General features: G+C 44.9%; 1 protein-coding gene across 4 annotated transcripts in view; it reads left to right on the top strand.

The window, feature by feature from the left end:
* Positions 1-22314, top strand: part of FILIP1 (filamin A interacting protein 1) — a 129978-nt gene that overhangs the window by 52108 nt on the left and 55556 nt on the right. For all 4 annotated transcript variants that reach the window (XM_053286920.1, XM_053286919.1, XM_053286922.1 and 1 more), the window contains one exon: positions 14845-15117. In XM_053286920.1, coding sequence (XP_053142895.1) covers positions 14851-15117 — 267 coding nt within the window. In that variant the 5' untranslated portion in view covers positions 14845-14850. Of the gene's footprint in view, positions 1-14844; positions 15118-22314 lie in introns of those variants that run through there.

The following is a 22314-nucleotide window of genomic DNA, read 5'->3' as shown; positions in this document are numbered from 1 at the left end:
GAGATATGAGTCTCTATGCTAGGTACCTATCTCTTCAGACCAACCTCTCTCTTTATCGGGTTCTATAAGTATTGCTGATGTCATAACATTACCTAATTTGGCCTGTCTCCTCACAAGTTTTAGCAACTGGATTGTTTATTGATTGATTTGAACTGATTTGATTTATATACTGCCGTTCCAAAGATGGCTCAGAGGTTCCCTTGAAAGATTTCTTTCTGATCTCTGTGAAACCAATGTAGAAGTCATGTAATTAAAAGTGCATATGTTGCTAATTATTGTGCATTGAAGAACTATTGCCCATAACAACAACAAAATATTAAATAAATAGCCAGAGCATTCACATACTTGCAGTGGAGACAAAAATTCATTGCTTTAAAGAATTCTGCAAAATGTTCTTCATTCTCTAATGAAAACAACATGGACTTGGGTTTCTTTGTATTTGCCTCTGTCATCCTGGATGTAAGATCTCATTTCACCCTTGTGAGTTTCTTTCCATTGGTCCTTTTAGGAATTTGCTTCTTTCTTTTCAGTCACCACCAAGACACTAGACTTACAGGAAAGTTGATGCCATTTAGTGGTAGTCTCTGTTCCACCTCCAAATAGGGCATTATGTTATTATTAAGATAGTATGTGTTGCTATTGAGTGACCTAACAGTTCTGTTTTTTCTTGGAATCAGTTATCATTTAGCCCGGTCTTACTGTAACCTGATTTATAAGCATGTTTCTGGAAGTGCTTCTATTATCAATTGATCTTGACTGTCTTTGTCTAAGAGGAGGTTTTTCCCTCCAGAACCTCAGTTGAAGAGCTCCAGCTTAGGAAGGTATACAAAGATGTTTTCAGCACATAACTACTCTTGGATTCCTTGAAACCTCACCTTCTACTGCAGATTCATTATTTTGGACTAATAGTTTCCTATTGATTGCAGATTTAAGATGCTAACTTGCAACCTTCCATCATTTAGATAAATATCAGCTTTATTACATGAATGTACCAACACACTTGGTTTAATAAAGAATTTTCTTCAACGAGAGAGTTGTGCCAGTTGACACTGTCTGGGGAAAGCACCAGCCCTAAAAATTGCTGGAGCCAGAATAGTCTCATATCCTGTAAAGATGTGAGTCTGTTTGAACATGCACTTGGACTCAACTTTGCTCCTGGATAAGTAGTTGGCAGCTGTGGCCAAGAGCGCTTTTGCACCACTTCAGCTGATGCATCAGTTGTGTCCTTACCTGGGAAAGGCAGATTTGGCTACTGTCACACATGCCTACATATCCAGATGAAATCCTGCACTGCTCTCTGCATGGGGGCGGGGGCTGCTTTGGAAAAGAGCTCAGGTACTCTTTTCAGATGCTCTTCAGCTGGTGCAAAAGGGGCCTACAGGTTGGAGCATGTCACTCCATTAAACTTTGCTGGCTCCCTCTTCACTCTCTATCATGATTTCAAAGTGTGATAATATCACCTATGAAGCCCTGATAGCTGAAGTCCAAGGGTTATGAAGGATCACCTTTTGCTAGAGGAGCCCGCCTGCCCGCCCTCTGCAGTCAATAGTAAAGGTCCTGTTCTGCATTCCACTGCTATCTGAGAAGGGTTGCCGGCCCCCCAAGACTGGCCGAGAGTCTCCACGAACCTACATCAATTTCCTGTTGGCTACTGAAAGCAATCCTGGTGATTGTAATGGCTTGATAATGTGAAAAATATGGTGGAGAAAAAATCTCCAGGCGTAGCTCCAATCACAGTTGACAACCCTGCCTCAGAGGTTTGGTTGACAGGGTCATGGAACAAGGTCTTCTCAGTTGTGGCACCCAAGTTGTAGAACTTCTTGTATAAGCCTGAGAGACCTTCTTGGTCCCTTCTTGACTGGCATTTGAGTCAGCAGAAATCTTTTTTGTTTCACTGTGCTTTTGGTTTCCTTTGATTTATCTCCTTTTATGAGCCTTGTTCTGTGGCTTGTGATTCTTGGTTGCTGACGTATGTTTCATGGCTTTTATATATTTTTATATTTTTTATTTTTTTATTTGATTTCTATACCGCCCTTCCAAAAATGGCTCAGGGCGGTTTACACAGAGAAATATTAAATAAATAAGATAAGATGGGTCCCTGTCCCCAAAGGGCTCACAATCTAAAAAGAAACATAAGATAGACACCAGCAACAGTCACTGGAGGTACTGTGCTGGGGGTGGATAGGGCCAGTTACTCTCCCCCTGCTAAAAAAGGAGAATCACCACGTTGAAAGGTGCCTCTTTGCCAAGTTAGCAGGGGCATTTGTTTCTTTTAAAAATGTTTTATTTGATGCTTAATTGTTCAATTTTAGGTTTTAACTGTTTTTATTGTAGGTTGTCTTGGGGGATCACTGGGGCCAAAATCTGGGACAGAGTATTTTAACAAATAAATAAAATATGCACCTGGTCTCCTATGCTACTGCAGTAACAGCTGGTTGGTTAGTTTATCTGAATCATGAGTTTGCAGCACTGTTTGTATGAAATGTTTTTACATTTGTATAAAGTTACTGAAAACTTTTTGTTTGTTCATGTGAGTTCTTCACTGTGCTAATGCCAGTGGAGTAGAAATGTGTTTTGTTTTGGAGAAGATGTTTATTAGCCATGTTGACAAAGGCACCCGGATGTGTTCATGCTTCTACAACAAACAATCTTTATTGTAATGAAACCTGCATTCTTGCAATATCTTTCCCTCTTTACATCAACTCCATTCATGGTTCCACTTTAGCTGAATTCTAAGCAGACTTAATCAGGGGCAGAGGGGAGGAAGAATTCAAAGCAGCGCAAGTCATAATCCTTTCTTTGTGCCAAACCAGCACATTCCTCTTGTTTATTCCTCATACGGCTTGCATTTTTACACAAATATCCAACAGAGCCAGATTTAGTTATTGTTTGTTATACAATTAACACAATCAACCATTGATTTTGAGCCCTTCCAGAGTTCACGTAGAATACTTGCCTCTGGACTTCCTTTCGAAGGTCCAGTCTTCTCCCATGGGCTCTAGTCTGACCCTTTTCACAAAGTCTGAGGGTCTGTCCTGGAGTCCCAGTCCTTGCAGGGCTGGACTGGGGGCACTGAGAGGGCGGTGGGATGTATGTGGGGTGGGGAGGGCACTAGGTTTTGAGCAGAATGGGTAATTAAGGGTGGGAGTATTCACTGCTGCCGAGTGAGGTGGAGCGCACCAGGAATATGCCCTGTTGCCCTGTGGGCCAGTCCGAGCCGGAGTCCTTGGATTCTTTTCCAAATGCATTCAGCACTTGGGCCACATGCCTCGGCAACCTCTGCTTTCCCTGAGCCCAGTGAAGGCACAATCTAAGGCCAGCCACTTGGACTTCTCAACTGAAGAGTCTGAGCCCTCTCCTTGCCACTACACACACCCATCAAGGATCCTCACTCTTGATTAGGTCCTGCTTGACCTAATAAGAAGGCAAATCTAAAGTTGACTCTAAGGCACTTGTGCACAAGACTCCAATCCAGAGCTTTGCCCTGTTAAGAACTTTTCAGCTCTCAGGTAAGGAGCAGGTATGGGTAGTCGGGGCATGGGTAACTCACTGAGGCTATTCTCACAATCGCCCAAAAGCAGGCTAAGGGAGCCTAGCCCACTTTGGGGTGATCGTGTGCTGCAACGGGAACAGTGCAGCTCCCAGCAGCAAACCTCGCTAAATACCCCTCTCCTTAGATGAGGTTAACGGAGCGAGTGCTCCATTAACCTCATCTTTTTGCTTGTGTGTTGCCGCGGCAAGTGGTGACACATGAGTAGACCCCCGACCAGGAGGCTGCAAGCAGCCTCCCAGGCTCAGGGGTCTCTCCAGGATGCCCCACGTGCTCATGCAGGGCATCCTGGAACTTCCAGGGGCCATACGGCCCCCAATCCCTGCAGCTCCCACTGGCTCCATGTCCGACCACCCAGGGCTGCCTTCAGATAATCTGTGGAGAGAGCAGGTCAAGCCCACTCTCCCTGCAAACCTTCTTACGGCTCTTCACACTGATCGTGTGAAGAGCCTCACTGCTTGCTTACAGCATCAAGCAGGTTCCGTGCCTTCCAAGCCAACTTTAAGTTTTATTTAAAGCAGGGCTTGACAAATCCTAGGCACCAGGGAGCTATGACACTAGAAAGTTACAGTGCCTGGACTAGGATATTTAGAGGGAGAGTTATTTGATAAAATCTTTATTTGCCCAAGGCAGCCCTGTTTCTATTCTAAGTATGCTAGTTGTAAAGGGGATAAAACAAGGCCAATTTACACCACCAGCACCACACACAATGGCTGCATTCACACATAATGTGAAACCAGAGTTTGGGAGACCTGTGGTTAATTTTTCAAACTGTGATAGCATCGCAGATGTTAGTCCAACCACAACCCAGTAATCTCAGGTTTCAGGACAGGGGAGCCCTTCCCTCTTCCTGGTTCTCTGAGGCTGCATCCCAGCAAGCTCCGTAGCGCTGGTGTCGCCAGATGGTGGGCAAGGCATCAGCATGTCTAAATAAGGCATCAACATGTCAAAATGATGATGATGATGATGATGATGATGATGATGATGATGATGATGATGATGTCACAGGAGTGGTTGCCATTGGTCATGATCTTAAAAAGGCCTTGCTAAGCATCAACGTGCCTTTTTAGAATGGTCCAACCACTTTCGGCATGGAAAGGGCATTTAAGCCCCTTCAAATGCCAAGCCATGCCAGTGCTGCTTCTGACAGCAATAGCACCGCCACCCTCCTAAGAGTCTTGAAACAAAACTGTTCCTCACAAGCATGATTGGGGGGGGGGGACCAAACCGTATACCTGCTCGCCTGGTGGCTTGCTACCAGAGGACTTGCACTCTCATGAGATGGCCAGTCTACTGAGGAGGACCTTAGAGTGAAACACCCTCAGACTTCCATTGGACTGCACACTCAGAAGTTGAGCTAACCCAACAAAGGAGGCCCCGCTTGCATGAGGCCCCCACTCTCTCTGGTGAACGATAGAACTTTTGCCCTGCAACCTGCTTCTCTCCTGGGAAGACTTGCACGGACCCAAAGGGGATTTTGATGCCCAATGTGTCAGAGCCTCTCTGCGCGTGCGGACTGGGTACACTGGGTGTGGGGACAGATCTTTACTTTCATTCAAAATTCTGGAGTTCAGACCAGCGTTGTGCAGTATGCAGATCTGCTGCCATGGGGAATCATGGGAGAGGGGTGCCATGATTTCCAGCAACCCCAGGAGAGTGGGATTGCCATTTCAGGGCACAAGCATGTCCAAATGGGCCAATGGGCTGGTAGAGGCCACTCTTTTACAGCTTCTTGCTGGCAATCGCCAAGACAGGGAGAGCAGTTGCCGGGGTACCCATCCCTGTGGCTTTCCTTTATAGAGCAACCTATCTGGGCGGCATCTGCCATCCAGCCCCCATTGCCAGACCCTCTAGTGAGAGAGTGGTCCATGGGAGAAGGGGATGTCATCGCACAATATTAGCAATTTGGTTTGACACCCCACAGACGGTTCTTCTCCTGGGTATCCCCACCCAGCCATATGTTTCCATCCCAGCTCTCTAATGGGGTGCCCTGCTTATGTTGTCACCTGGAGTGGTTGTGAACATACATCTATGTTGCTTCATTTGGGGGGAGAAAAGCACTTATTGTTGCCCGTCCTGTCATCCCATGCCCCTTCCCTCTGCTTGCCGGGGGGAAGGGGTAGCAAGGGACCGAGTGAGAAGAAGGCATGCCCCTGTATGACTTTGCTGACAAGCTTGGGCTTGGACACAGTGTTGATGGGCAACTGCTTTGTTGGATCGGAGAGAGGAGGGCTGGGGCAAGTGCTTGGAGAGGTGGACAGCAAGAAGTGCTGGAGCAAGAAGCATGGAGCAGGGGCAATCCCGGGTGGGTCTGCATCACCATCTCTATAATTGTGGATCCAGAAATCGCACAGAACCACGGTTATGGTGCCATCCGCAACTGGATGTAATGCTGAGGCAGCCAAACTTCTGGTTTCAGTGGTGAACAGAATTTGGTGAGGCAAACCGCCAGTCACATTTGCCGCAAAACCACGGTTGCACACATCTGGATGTAATGGAGTTCCAACTTCTGCTCCCTTTAACTCCAGTTTCACATTATGTCCAAATTTAACCAATGTCATCAATAAGTCCAGTAATTTTGTCAAGTGTCCATTGTCTGGTTCCCAAATTTGTGGGCTGGCTCCTAGATTGAAAGAAAAATGGCCAAGGCCTGTTTTAAGTCAAGGCTTTATGGAGCTTCCTCAATCTGCGCCTACTCTGTTCTTGGGAAGAGGGTGTTGCTTTTAACTAGTTCCTGGTTCCTCCCAGGAAGCACAACATAACCAGCAGGCATCTAGTGATGCTTTTCATCTTGCTACAACGGCCGAGGGTGAGGACCAGCTCTGGTACTTAAGGGCTCAGTTAAGAGCTGATACTCTGGTACAATGTTGGAGCAATACTCTGTGAGAACTCTTCCACCTGTTGCAGAATTTGCTGCTTGTCTCCACACTGATCACCAACCACATTGGGCTTTTACCAGATTGCACTGGGCACAGCAGCTCTTCTCCTTCTTAGATAAGGCATCCAATCTGTAATCAGAAAACATCCCTCATATAGCACAGCAACATATGTTTGAGGAAGCCAAAATGCTCCTGGCAACTTCAGATGTGTACTCAAGCATCTGTGACACGATTAACAAAACAGATTCCTAGGGGACGCAGCAGATAAACCACACTGGGTCTTCAACAGTCACTTTTCTGTGAGTCCACTCCACAGTGTTGGTGTGATCACATGGGTCTTTCCACACTTCATGACAAAGCATTTCTCATGGTACTTGTGTAACACTCAACATGTTCTGTTGAAAAGCCTCCCGTTAGCATTTAAAAATATATAACAACAGGAACAAATATTTTAAAATGATATTAAGTAAGAAAACCCAGCCAATGCATAGCGCCAATATTCTCAGAGGAAAACAAGTAGGAAAGATATAATCTAGGAACTGGACTTTGGGGAAGAGCTTACATCTGGATTTTTGTGCTTAGATCTATATGACTATTGCTGTTAAAAAAAGTAAACCTATCTTACATTTATCCCATTGAAATCAGTGTGGCGTAAGTGTCCTAACCATGGCTGTATGTGCCTTTTAAACCTTTGAACATTGTGCCTTCCTAACCCAGAACATGTGGGATAAAAACTGTCAATGATAATATTACACTTATAAGTCCTTGAATCAATCAGACCCTCCACACATGACTACTTGTATTTTCTGGAAGACTTAGCTCTGTTTTGATCCCATCCTGCTACATAGTTCTAAGAGAACATTCCTCATGACATATGAATATTGATGAATGTATGTGACTGGGTCGCTGCCAGTTCTCCCAGTTGGGAACTGTCACAGCCTGCATCAGCTCTATTGACTGTACAGGATGCACTACAAGAGCACATCTGATCCCTGCAATAAGCTTTGTCCTCTTTATTAAGTACTAATTATGTACATGTCCTCTTTACGAAGTACTAATTTGAACGCCGCGCCCTCCCAGATTCATTCAAGGAAAGGAAAATCTGTGCTACATATTAATGTAGAGAATATACAATAACTAAGTCATTCAACCCATGTCTTCTGAACTATGCCAAATCATGGGTTCTTATGAAGAGCTTATGCCACTCAGTGGGGGAAAGGATCCCACATAAAATCGGAATCATACTCGTTCCTGCAAAGAGAATAGAGTTGAAATGCTTAAGACCCAGTAGAGTTGAGCGCACTGAACTGGCCTGAAAGGAAACTTTATTTTCCCACTGCAAGCCTGAGACACCAAGTGTTTCCTGAACTCTTCAGGTATTGTTTGTGCTCATAATGGATATTTATTTTACGGGGAAAATACTGCTGGCTGAGTGGGAATATTCTGTTCTTGCATTCAAGAATATAGTTGCCATTGTATACCTGCATTCGATCATTGTTCCATCAGAAAGAAGGCTACAAACCAGAACTCTTATACCTAAATTTCTATTGTTTATATGGGCAAAGGAAAATAGGGCTGTGAATCTGGAGGATTGCTGTGGATGGGGACAGTGGTATATGATAGCAATAATCAGCAGTTTATGACACGTCATCTCAATAGTCTCCACAGCTGCCCTGTTGGGTAGGCTAGTAGTAGTATCTCTTGTGTTGCAGATGTGGGGCTGACTTGCCTAAGGCCAACAAGGGTGATTGCTGCTGTGGTCAAATTTGGAAGAGAAGTTTCCGATCTCACAGTCTTGGCTACTATCTCACATTAGCTCCCAGTGGAAGTAGATACTCCATGACATTGGAACATAGACTAGTTCTGGAAGAAGATGGGGTCTGGCCAGGGCCGTAGCAAGGGGAGAGCAGCCCATGTTCAGAACATGGGCAGCCCTCCCACAGTGGTGTGCACGCACACACCCTCCCCCCTCCCCCAGGCAAGGGCATCTGTGGCACTAGCCACCTGCAGCTTCCACCAGCCACCTCCTGGGCTCGGCAGAGATGGAAAATGGATGAACACACCCTGGTGAGCGTGGCCAAAGGAGGCGGTAGTGTCTGCTCGCCCCGCTGTGTCCATCCTTCTTCCATCGGCCTGGTGCAAGCTGAAGGCAGATGGTGGCAGCAGCCGTGGGAGCCCCGGCCTCAGGGAGTGGGGGAGCTCTGTGACTCCTCCTGGTGGCTCAGCAGCTTCCCAATGAAGGGCCTGACAGGTTTTTTTGGAACCTGTTAGCACTATTACAGCTCCGCCCCTGGGTCTGGCTAATGGGTCATGTCGTGTTGGGCTCCATTACCCCATCTTGTCTAGACAGTACTGGCCTCACAGGCTGGGGCCTCTTCCCCTCAGCGTCTTTGCCCTAGAGTTAAAAACCCAGGCAAAGACCTGGGAGCTGCCGGGGACGACTGAATGAACTGCCTGCTGATACTCTTTGCTTAATGGTGTTTTTGGAGGGACATGGTGTTTTGTAGGGAAACTGAGTAGAAAATCTGTTCCTATTTTGTTCCTAAAGACCACAGCTATTTATATTGACTGAATATAGTGAAAGTGCAACGCTGGAGCATTGATGGACTTTAAAAAGTAAATTGAGGCCACTTATATTTTTAAGACCTATGCTTAGGAGAGAAGCCTAGTGCTAGCTAACGACAATCTCCTCTCTGCTCTCTTGAAGATTTTGTCAAGCAGATTTGCTAAAGTATCTTAGGATATGAATTATCACAATTAATCTGGTATTGTTGAATTTCTTATTAATGGAGACTGGGTGGACAGTCATACCAAGCCATCTATCATGCACGTGACCTATATGTTAGTTGTGATCTTAATCATTATACTGAATAGTAAATTCAGAAGTAGGGTCAAGGACTAAGATGGAAGTAATATCCTTTTAATATATCTTTGCATATGATTTGATTCAGTCATTGTAATAGATGGAGACACAAGAAGGTATCATGGAGAGATCTTGAGCTTGAGAGGATAATGTTCTTTACTGATCAGACTAGAGGGGAGCAGATTCCATTTCTTGGGGTATTTTAGGAACAGCTGACAGGTACATTTGAGAGAAGCTGACAATGAGGTGGGTGACATTTGTTTTTTTTGCAATACAGGAAAGCCACATCAGAAAAAGCAAAGGCACAGTGAGGGTGAGAAGCAGAATTGTGAAGAATATTGCATATGAGAATAGGCAACACCTGTATAATTCAATCACTCTTTATTATGGTCACAGACCAGCGTAAAGTATAAGGGTGATTACATGTTAAAAGTGAGAGTAGATAAAAAGTGATTACATATTAAAATGATACATATTAATACTAAAAGGACTAAAAACACTAAAATAGTCGATAATACACCAAAAGCATGAAGGCCTAAAAGCCTGAGAAATAGTAAGAGTCAAAAATGCATGAAAGGCATAAAAGGGGGGGGGGGAGGGATAAAAATGGATGTAATAAAGTTAAAAGACATGAGAAGACAGAAATATATGAAAGCCTGAGTAATAAAACTGGAAAATAGCCAGATTGAAGGTTATAAGGAACAGTAAAAAGGGAGGCGCGTGAGCAATTGCAGGACCTGCCCAGAGTCACCGAGAGTCAATTCAATGCTGATAGGCCTCACTGCTGATAGGACTCACTGCCTGTCATCCGCTGATGAATGCTGATTGCAGCCACACAGTACCTGGCGACACTATATGTGATGGCAGGCTTAGAGTCAGAGAGTAGCAAGGAGCTGTAGAATTGTCTCAAATGACCTGGATACTTGCTTAGCAATGGAAGGATGAGGGAGGCACACATGTCTCTATAGAACAAGCAGTAGAGGAGAACATGCTCAGTAGTTTTGATCTGCCCTAGGCCACAGGGGCATAGTCGTTCTGCAAATGGAGTCCTTCTGTAACAGCCTTCAAGCACTGCTGAAGGGAGGCCATGACAGCAAGCCAAAGTGAACGCCCTTCTGTGCTTTGGAACCTCCAGTTGGGTGAAGTATGTTGCTGGAGAAGCAGAATATCTAAGCTCGTCACTGATACGAAATTTTGGGACACTGCTGAGATTGGTTTGGCACTCAGTGTCTATAATGCGCTGTTTGATGGTTGCTTTTGCCTGATCATAGCCCATGCTGAGCAAGGTCAAGGGGGAAAAGCCCAGAGTAGCTATTTTTGTCTCATTTGTCTGAATCCAGCTAGATTGGTGATCATCATGTAGGGTTAGGGGGGAAAGACCAATTGGGCAAAAGGATAGTCTGAGCCAATAACATAGATTGGCCACCCACACCCTAGCCTCCAGCTTGATCAGGCCTGTCTCCAGGTGCAGAGTGGCATTGGAGATGCATCTCGATACTTGGAGCACTGCCCGCAGGGATGTAGATTGTACAAGTTCCAGAGTCGCAATATTGGGGAAGGGGCCCAATTGAGCACCATAGAGGAGCTGAGCTAGTGACTTAGCTGTGAACAGTTCAAGAGCCATGGGTACATAATGGCCTCCGCTTGTCCGCAGGAAGTTGAGAATGGCAGAGGAGCTTCTCTGGGCATTTAAAACCACGTGTTCTCCATGAGCTTTCCTAGAGCCGCCAGAATGAAAAACTGCTCCCAAGTATTTGAAGTGTGCAACTTGCTCAATCTTATGCCAATTGATTATGTCAATCCACCAAGAGTGAATCTTGGGCTTCTGGGTGAAGGCCATAATTTTAGTTGTATGATAGTTGATTTCCAGGCAGTCTTCCTTGCAGTGCTCTTCTAAGGCCAATGGGGGCCCTTGAGAAGATGGCTGCATCATCTGCATATAACAGGATGGCAATGTGTCTCCCAGCGAGCTTTGGAGGGTGTAAATCTGGGTTGCTGAGCTGGCCCACCATAAAGTTAATGTAGAAATTGAAGAGGAGTGGGGCCAAAATGCATCCTTGTTTGACGCCCTTCTGAGTTGTAACAGCTCTTGTGAGGTGGCCTTGGGAGCTATATCCCACCTTGAGTGATGTGTCTAGATGCAGGGTGCAAAGAAGGTATAGCAGGCACCGGTCAATGGAGGAGGCTTCCAACTTGTCCCATAATTTGACATGTGAGATGGAATTGAATGCTGCCTTGAGATCAATGAAGGCAGCATAAAGAGAGGTCACACTGCAGGAGGAGTATTTCCCGATAAGGTGCTGTAGAACTAGGCACTGATCGATAGTGGAGCGCCCTTCCCTGAAGCCCGCTTGTTCCTCAGCAAGAAGATTTTCCTGTTCCAGCCAATCCCTACGTTTTCCACATAAAGTTTGCTAATGGTATTGAGCAAACTGATGGGTCTGTAATTGGCGGGGTCATCCTTCTTGCCCTTTTTAAATATAAGGACAATGATTGCTACCCCCCAGTCCTTGGTAATTTGGCCATTCTTGTCAATATAGGTGAAAAGCAATGCCAGGATAGGGGCCCATCAGTCTCCCAACAGATTATTTTTATCAGCCTCCAGTGGAGCCTTCCCCGGTCTTAATTGGGTGACTAGACTGTGGATCTCTGAAGTTGACACCAGAGCCCATGCTGGAGTATCCTCAATGGCACAGGTGGAGCTTCTGCAAATAACAGCAGGGTCTTTGTATAGGTCGTGAAATTATTTCTCCCAGGTCCCTGGGTGAATATGACAATCCAAGTGATTTGGACCATAGCTGGGAGAGTGCTTTGTAAGACACCAGAACATGGCAGAAACTTTGGATCTAATGGCCTGAATGAGTCCCATCCAGGCATCTTTCATGACATCTCTTTTCTTACGAGCCAGCAGAAGTTTGTACTGTCTTTTCTGCTGAAGAAGATTCTGTACAGACAACAGTCTAGAACTAGATTTATAGACTTGATAGGTAATAGCAAGGGCTTTTGGGGGGCATTAACACAGTCCTTATCAAACCACTGCTTGGAGGCCTGTTGACACTGTGCATGTGGCTCACAGTTCTTACTAGAGAGGAGCTGCTGTAATTCCAGGACTAGGGCATTGTAGGACTCCAAAGGCACACAAGTAGGGTCATTAATTAGTAGGGATGATTGAATACACTGCAGGTGGTCAGAGGCAAGTAGCTCACTTAACGCTTGATCCAGTTGTGGAGACTATTTAGCATGGCAAATATGCTCCTCCCGCCAAGGATATGGTGGGATTATAATGGTTCTCTGTGTGGGGCTGATGAATGAAAGGCTTTAGAAGGGGTGAAATGGGGAGATGATCATTGTCAAATTTGAGGGTAACCTCAAATCTCTCCACCAGAAGGAGCAGGTTCCCTGTGGTGATAAAGTAATCAATCAGGCTCATTCTGGAGCCAGCCAGATAGGTGAACTCGGTGGGGTGGTCATTTTCAAGCAAGCCGTTCAAAATGAAGATGTTAAGTCTGATGGTCATTAGACTCAGTCAGAGACCCACATAATTTGACTTTTGGTCCTTTGAAAGGCGGATAAGAGGGAGCCCGTCTGCCTCGGGGCTGGTGGATAAGCCCTCTGTTGAGTTGAGTATATAGAGTATGGTCATCAGGACCCAGCCTAGCGTTTAAATCACCACCCATCACCACATATTCATTAGGAATGGAGAGGAGGACATCTGCTATGTAGTTTTCAAGTTCAGTCCACATTGATCTTAACTGTAGCTTCCTCCGTTGCAGAGGGAGATAAATATTAATTATCAACAGTTTGCAGTGGCTGAATTGAATCAAAACTGCCATAGCATATTGCCCTGTATAATGCATTTAAATAGAACTAGCTGGGCTGGGTGCAGAGCATCTGCGCCTCTAGTTCTCCTCTGCTGCCCGCCCCTTGCCATTTTCTTGCCCACCTGCCCATTATTTTCTTCCCCTGCCCTCCTGCTGCTGCCATTTTCTCCCCCCGCCAACGTTTTGTTTCCCACCTCGCCTGCAAGTCTGTCCGCCAGTGCCAGCACTTTCCTCTCCCCCTGCCGGCAGCTTGCTCACGAACTCTCGCAAGAGCTGCCATACATTGGATTAGCGATGGGTACACCTTAGATAGATAGATAGATAGATAGATAGATAGATAGATAGATAGATTTAGTGATCAGAAAGGTGGGGCGGGATTCCAGTTTTGTATGGTCCCAAATCCTTCTAGTGACTACGAGGGGCCTCTTGAAGAGAGTAAATGTTTTGTAGTCGTTACCAGCATTGAAAGTGTTGCTGTACATTGAAGTTGACTGAGGAATAGTCTTCGTTTGTCATGGTCCTTTTTAACTTTTAGAATTTTTTCCTTTCATAATCTTTGCCAAAGTTCTATTTATCAAAGTTCTTTTCAAGTTTAAACACAATTTATCAACACACATGGCTTGTTGATAAATTGTATTGCTAAATTATCATTACATTTTTAATCAATTGTTAACATTGGACAAGATCCAGACTAAGTTAGTCATGACTAAACACCATAGAAATAAATGAGATAAGATAGTTATGATTAACTGAAATTCCATTAATTTGAGTGAGACTTAATCATGATTAACCTCATCTGGATTAATTATTGGATTAAACATTAATATGGTTTCTGTTTTGGATTATCTAGTTTCCAGAGGCCGGTACATTCATTTTCTGTACTCCTGCAGTGCATATGAGGTTAACCTAGGTCAGAATCAGAATCATTTTATTTGCGGCCATAAGCCAAACAAAATTAAAACTATTGACTATTAGCAAGCATATATATACAACATAAAATAACTAAAAGATACACAATTGGTCTCATAAAACCTCATGCCGAGAGGTCAAATAACCTAGGTGCATGAGATATACAGCCATCCCTCACCAACTGTGGTTTTACCAATCAGGGTTGACAAGGTTTTTTAGTGATGGAAGTGGTGGTCAGTGGTTCAATCTGTTCATTCCTCTTGGTGACTCTTGCTAACCTTGCTATCCCTTGCCAGTTTAAAATGCCTTTAAGTTATGGTGGGGTATGTGTGTTAATTTTTCTCCAGAGGTTCGATCTGTTCAATCTCCTTGGTGACTCTTGGTGATATTCAATCAATCTCCTTGGTGACTCTTGGTGATATTTTTTTGGTGGTTTTCCCCCTTCATTTTTAGGTCTTTTTGTGGTCATGGTTCCCCAAACCCCCTGTTTTCTCTAGACTTTAATGCCTCGCCAACCACAAATTTGCCAATGGTGACGTTTTGCCAGAACAGAACCCTAGAGGTTAGCGAGCGATGACTGTAGTATCTTCTGCTGAATTGTGCTGAATGCTGTTTTATTTTGATCAAAGTGTTTGTATTGGTTTTTGATCAAAGTGGTTGTATTGGACTGACTGATTGATTGATTGTTAGCAGCCTAGAGGGTCCTGTATTGATAGAAAGGCATGGTAAAATATTTTAATAACTAAATGTTTTGCCACCAGTTGTTAAATTTTTAAAATGAAAATATCCATTATATCATTAAAATATATATTTCTTTTTTAGGTCAGGATGAGATCCCGAAATCAAGGTGGAGAAAGCTCATCTAATGGGCATTTCTCCAGGTCAAAACCCATGATCAACATCACAGAAAGCCAAAACCTTCAAGAAGATGCAAAGAAAAAAAACAAATCTAATCGAAAAGAAGACGAGGGCACAGGAACTGTCAAACCCCACAGCAAAATGGCAGGTCCCAGTGAGCGGAAAGGCAAGAAATCCATAGAGCTTTCCAAAGAAGACCTGATCCGGCTCCTCAGTATAATGGAAGGAGAACTACAGGTATACCAGAAATTCTCTCTCCCTTTGTTTTTGAAATAGTGATGAGGTGCTACGTAATTTCTGCATATTCCTTAGTGGGTGATATAAACTTTGATTTGGCACATACCTTACATTTTTAAAGTTACCCATTCCATATCCTGAACTCAGGACCTTCTGTATGCAAAGCAGATGCTCAACCACAGAGCTACAGCCCCATCCCTAGAAATTAAAACAGGGACAGAGAAAGCTGCTTTATACTGAGGCAGACCAGAGGTCCATCTCACTCAGGGTTGTCTGCACAGTGTTGTCTGAATTGCAGGTTGTCCAGGCTTTCAGACAGGGATTTTCCCAACCCCACCTGAAGATGCCAATTTTAACTGTAAACCTCCCAAAGACGCAAGTTGTGGGCAGTATAAAAATATGCTAAATAAATAAATTAAACAAATTGAGCCTGAAACATAATAAAAGGCTTAATAAAAAGACTTTTCCCACATGGGCACTTTCCAAACTAGCTGCTCAACAGCAGCAAAATGCCTCCATTCAGGCAAGTCACTTTAGAAACATAAACAGCAGGGGGAGCAGTCTCATGGAAACTAACAACCCAAAAAACCAGCAACTTACTTACGCTGGATATTCGATGTCCTAGCTCTGTATCGCAGCGATTAAATTTGAAACAAGGCATTAGACATATGAACAGCACCCTGCTGTCCACATAGGGGCTGCAGTGTCACAATGCAGGAAGTGTGGAAGCCCACTTCCAAAATACGTTGTGACCCCATTGCAAGGTCTAATCTGGAAAGCGCTATGGTATCCAAATCTGGATCGTAGACAAATTGACCCTGACCTGTGGCTGCTATTTGAGTGGGGAGTGAGGTTCAAGAATGTGATTGACAAGCACATGCTTGCCATAACATGTAGTTTGGCTCTAATGATGCCATCTGTCTCCTAGCAGCATCCCAAATCCACTAGCTAGGAAAGAAACATTCCCATTGTACAAGACAGTATTACACAGATAGAAGAGGGCCCAGTCAGCAAGTAACTGCCTGCTCAACAAAAGTGCAGTGAAACTCATTGTGGACCTACTCTCTGTATTTGTTCATATTCACAGATGGAAGGAGCTATTGAAATAATTAATCCACTGGGCTTTAAAAAAAAACACACCAAAAAAACAACACCCCTGTAGCTCCTCAAATGAGTTTTGAAACTGCTGATTCCATGAGGTTGCATGCACTGGAGTGGGCAAGCCAAGGAGTCTGGCCTGAGACAAGATGAAGGAAAGCCAAGGGTGAAACAACAAGCCAGGGTGAAGATTCCAGCAGTGATCTATTCCCAGCAGTTACAATGAGCTAATGCCCTGCAACATATGATTTGTTGTTTTTCTTTTCAATCACTGTATGTAGTCTATTTTACTTCGTGGCTTGCTCCGTTTTTTGAGTCAAGGAGCTTAAACCAGACGCCTTTGTCTCTGGAAGCTTCTTGGGCGGGCTCCTTCCTATGACTATCTCAGTAGCCATGCTAGTGCTGAGCACAGTTGGTTGTCCAGAGGGGGTCATTTGTCTCCACTTGGATGGGGGGGGGCGCGCCTGAGGCATCAGGCAGCGGCACACCAACCAGTCAGTTGTGGGGGGGGGGAGTGCTTGCCCCCATGCCCCTCCAGAGCCATCCTTGCTGCCCTGCTTACCCATATAGGCCCCATCCAAAAGGTGCCTACACTAACACAGCTATCTTCCCTATCTCAAAGAACCTCTAAGGATAATGCTAGTTGGAGAGCAGGCAGGAAGAGCAAAGAAGTATGGATGCCATTCAAACAACCGTTTCTCCAAAACAGGAGCACCAGCTTGGGCAACCCTTTATGTCTGCTTCAGTCACTATGACACGTCTGTCCTGGGGAAACATAATCTGGAAAGACCCTTTTCCCTAATCTGTGGGATTGCCCAGATTAATTGGTCTTCTGAGCATAGAGAAGCGTATTTCAATGCAAAGCAGCCTTAATGTGAAAATTAGCTGAATTATGATAGATTTGTTCCAGTCCAGGAGTTGATTGGACAGGGGGATGCTTTGAGGCTATTTTTAGCAGCCATCCTGGTGTGCCCCAAAAGTGGAAGGGGGGCAACCATAAAAATAAATGTAATCTATTGAAAATACTAAGAAAAACACTGTGGTTTCCTGTTGTCACTATCATTAATTATGAGTGTTATCAGTGACTTCTCAGGTTACCAAAAATCAGCTGCTGGGCTGTTCCAGGAAATGACGAATCCAATCACTGATGCACTAGCTAAGGGCTGAGAATATGTATGTTTGTGCTGGCACAAAAATGTTCCAACTCTGGTTTCCAAACGGGAGCCATCAGCCATCTGCATTGCCAGATTTCCCAATCGGGATATTGAAAGGAAACAGGAGGCTACACACCTACACATTTTTACCTTCCCCACTGCTCTTCTCCTATAAAAAGCACAACCAGATTTTAATTATTCAGCACAGTGCTCTGCAAGGAACCATTGATTTCTGATATTTATTTCAATTGATTTTCTATACTGTTGCTCTTAGTTTCTTTAGACGTGGGAAATGTCAGAGCTAATGGAAGCTCCCCCCTCAAGCGAATCCAGGTGTTCACTTTTACACACAAGCAAGCATACCACAGCCAGTGGCATGACTAACATTATGTCTGATATGGAGGAACGGACTGACCCACAATAATGCACATAGCAAGTTGGGTTTTTCCCTGTTTCCCTAAGACTATGGTCATGGAGGGTGTAGGAAAATGGTCAAGTGTGATCTCCTGAAGCTGTTTAGTCAAAGGGGGCAAGGTTCTGGGAGTGAGGCAAGGCTGGTGCAATAAGGGAAGGTGAGGTAGCAGCAAAGGAGTGGTGAAGCAAGAGCAGTTGTAGCAGCAGTGCTCGCCTTCTGGCTCAGAACGGAGCCCAAGCCTGGTTTGGAGAACCTGGGGGAAGGTTTCATGGAATATGTCCATAACATTACATACCATGTTGCTAGTTGTTTAAGTGAATGTCAGCCATTATATTGACATTTGGGGATTCCTGATCTGACGTTTAATTGCTTCCCCAGTCTACTAGTGTGTTCAGCTATGGATGTTTTACTTAGCGTAGACAATAGATTGTCCTGTGACCATTTGGAGACCCCTGCTAACTTGGCAAAGAGGCACCTTTTAATGTGGTGATTCTCTTTATTTAGCAGGGGGAGAATAACTGGCCCTATCCACCCCCAGCACAGTACTTCCAATGACTGTTGCTGGTGTCTGTCTTACATTTCTTTTTAGATTGTGAACCCTTTGGGGACAGGGATCCATTTTGTTTATCTTATTTATTTGTTATTTCTCTGTGTGAACCGCCCTGAGCCATTTTTGGAAGGGCGGTATAGAAATCGAATGAATAAATAATAATAAATAATGGGGTGGTTTTTTTGTGTTTTTTTAAATCATCTTTTACAGAGTATAGTACACAGTCTGGGGGTGGTTCTGGACACAAACCTCTCAGTGGTGTCCTAGGCTGAGGCAGTGGCCAGAGGTGCCTTTTATCATCTTCAGCTGATATGCCAGCTGTGCCCATTTCTTGAGATAAATGACCCCAGAATAGTAGTAAATCTGCAGGTCACCTCCAGACTTGACTACTGCAGTGTACTCTATGTGGGGCTGCCTTTGTATGTAGTCTAGAAACTGCAGTTGGTCCAGAATGCGGCAGCCAGGTTAGTCTCTGGGTCATCTTGAGGAGACCATATTACTCCTGCACTGAAAGAACTACACTGGCTACCAGTAGGTTTCCAGGCAAAATACAAAGAGGTATTTTGCACGATCAGCTTAGCCCACTCTCTGCACACATGAGCAGGCAGTCTGCTCCGGGCAGCTGAAGCGGCTGCCCACACAACTGCTGGCTCCGTTATGGAGCCGGCAGGGGCTGGGAGGAATGGGGGCCGCGCGGCCCCCGGAAGCTCCAGCATACCCTGTGCGAGTGCGCAGGGCATGCTGGAGAGAACCCCAAGCCGGGAGTCTGCTTTTCAGCCTCCCGATTTGGGGTCTACTTGTGAGTTGCCACAGCACGGAGCTGCGCCACGGCAACTCATGATCGGAAAGCCCAGTTTAGCGGAGCACTCGCTCCGCTAACATGGGCTTAAGGCAGGAGCAATTAAGCGGGTTACCTGCTTAAGAACCACCAGGCTTGCAGCTGAGCCCAGTGGTTCTCACGATGGGAGAAAATTGGGCTAGCCTCTGCTAGCCCGATTTTCTCCCATCATGTGAATAGCCTTAGAGTCTTGGTTATAACCTATAAAGCCCTAAACAGCTTGGGCCCTGGGTATTTAAGAGAACATCTTCTTTGCTATGAACCACACCTCCCATTGAGATCATCAGAAGAAGTTCATCTGCAGTTGCCACCGGCTCATCTGGCAGCTACTCAGATACGGGCCTTCTTCATTGCTGCCACAAGGCTTTGGAATGCGCTCCTTGCCATCCAGGTTGTTGGCTGTCACCACATCTTGTTGCAGAGAATACCACAAGCCGATTATGCATTGTGTGAAAAAGTACTTCCGTTTGTCGGTCCTAGATTTCCTGGCAATCAGTTTCATGGGATGACTCCTCATTCTAGTGTTATGTAAGAGGGAGAAGAATTTCTCTCTATCCACTTTCTCCACACCATGCATGATTTTATAGACCTCTATCATGTCTCCCCGCATGATAGAGGTCTATAAATCTGGAAAGAAACACAAGGGAGACACAAGCAGCAGCCACTGGAGGGATATTGTTCTGGGGCTGTGAACAGGTACAGTCATTCACACAAAAACATGTAGATGTCTACAGACACCTGGACGCACACCATGTCTGAATAGGGCTCCTGTGTTTTTGCACTGTCGATATCCTCATCACCCTCAAAGCACTGAATGGATTCGTGCCTTCTGCTCTTCCATTCAGGAACAGGCCGCACTGCATGAGAGGCACAATTTCCCCCTCTTTATTCACAAGTGGCGAGGGCATAACTGGCTTGTACACTTACATTAATCGTCATGTTCTCCAGGCTGCTTCACTACTGAACTACACAGTCCACTGTACTATCACTCGAGTAAAGACTGAACCGGGATGATCATTCACAGAGTGGCGATTTAACACAGTGTGTGTCAAAAATCATTTAAATGAAAACAAATACAAAACACCTAATATGCTTGCGAGATTCCAAAAGATTAGACGCTTTCCTGGTTTTGTGTGTGTCTGGGTTAAAGGCTCCACCTACTGATCACTGTGAGGCATTCCTACACTGCTTGCTGCTATGTCTGTTTCTAGGTCTGCTGTGGTTTCACTAACTTTGAGTGACAAATCATGCCAAATGTTGGAACATTTAATGATACAGTTAGCATTCTGATAAAACATTGCATAAGGATATCACTTTCAGGTGCCATTCCTTTAAGATACCAAAAGAACTTTTGCAAATGAAAAAAGCAACAGTTTGGGACAAATCAGTTTCCATATTTAATGGAATCACGGTGCACCCAAACTCAGTTGATTTTTAAATGTTCCTGCTTGTCTCTGAGCCCCTGTGAGGAACTGCTTGTCCTCACAAGCTACAATTTGGTCCTGTTATCCAAACTGCTGCTTAGAACAACACTGTGGACATTTGTGCAGTGAGCTCTGTAGCAAGCCAAGGCTATTTAGCCACATCATTGATGCAACATTATCTGCAGACTCCATATCATAGCCTTTGGCAGGACAAATCCTTGGCTCCTTGCCCCAGATTTTTGAGTCCACATGCATATGAGAGCATTGGGAGAGGAGAGCTGGTCTTGTGGTAGCAAGCATGACTTGTCCCCTTAGCTAAGCAGGGTCTGCCCTGGTTGCATATGAATGGGAAACTAGAAGTGTGAGCACTGTAAAATATTCCACCTCAGGGGATGGAGCTGCTCTGGGAAGACCAGAATATTTTAAGTTCCCTCCCTGGCTTCTCCAAGATAGGCTGAGAGAGATTCCTGCCTGCAACCCTGGAGAAGCTGCTGCCATTCTGTGAAGACAGTACTGAGCTAGATAGACCAATGGTCTGACTCAGTATATGGCAGCTTCCTATGTTCCTGTGTTCCTATGTGCATGTACGTCGGTACAGCATGAGTCCTCATGTCACAGTGCGTGGCAGCATGCTTGGCCCAGTAAGCTGAGTTAACTCTTTAACTACAAGTGCCTGGGTTGTAAAAATAGGTCCACTAACTACAGATGGCGAAATTTGGCTATGTGCGCATTTATAATAATTGTCTACAACAACTTCCAAGTCAGCTGGAGGATAACATTGTGATGGATAATATTGTGATGCCCTAAATTGTGATACCTTAATTCCATGTAAGACATATCTCAACATGCTTGGATTTGTGTACACAATTGACAGTGACCTTTCCAGGGTGCTTCTTGTACTGCCAAAGATCAGGAAACCCTCGGTTGCAGCAACCTTCGTTTTGGTGCGGTAATACAGAACAAAGCTCCTATTCAGTGTCAACGAAACCAGAAGTGATATCTTTCAACCCTTTAAAAGTCTGAAAACATCAAGCAGAGTAGAGTTAATTCCTTGTCATGGGAATTTGCTGTCCCTGGGCCAGACTACAGATAATGAATTATGTCAGTGAAAGGCTCTGGTGGCCTGTTCTCTTCAGATAAAGGTGACATCATCCATGCAGCTCTCTGGCAATAAAGCAGAACCAAAAGCTGTGTGGGCAGGAAAGAACAGACAGATGTCTTCCAGCGCTCATTTGATCTATTTCAAAGCTTGATGGAAGAAATAACAAAGTGCGACTCCTCTGCATCACTGCCACTGTCACCTCCCCATTTTGTTTCCTAAGTGCCACAGGGGTGGGGGTGGGGGTGGGGAGCGCTCAGCCCCACTGGAGCACTCAGCCCCACATTTTATACAAAGTTGCACACAGAGAGAAGAATATAGCAGGCTCACTCATTTAGATCACTGGTCTGCCTAGCCCAGTATCCTGCCTCTGACATCAGATTTGATTAGCAGCTTCAAGGGAAGCAGACATTAACAACCGTTATATAACAGAGTACTCCATTCACATAATAGGTCCAGCAGGGTCATAACTGGGCTCTTCAACCCAGTGCTCCACATAAGCAACGGGCTTGTGGCGATTTTTGCCGATCCATGGGAAAAGGCCCAGCTTGATTCACAATAGCTAAAACAATGGAAAAGTGTTAGGGGAGGGCTGTGTTTTAAATGTAGAATGGAAGAG

The sequence above is a fragment of the Hemicordylus capensis genome, chromosome 1, assembly GCF_027244095.1.
Source record: "Hemicordylus capensis ecotype Gifberg chromosome 1, rHemCap1.1.pri, whole genome shotgun sequence".
Classification (NCBI taxonomy): Eukaryota; Metazoa; Chordata; class Lepidosauria; order Squamata; family Cordylidae; genus Hemicordylus; species Hemicordylus capensis.
Note: the sequence above shows the minus strand (reverse complement) of the source record. Positions and strands in the feature narration are given on the sequence as shown.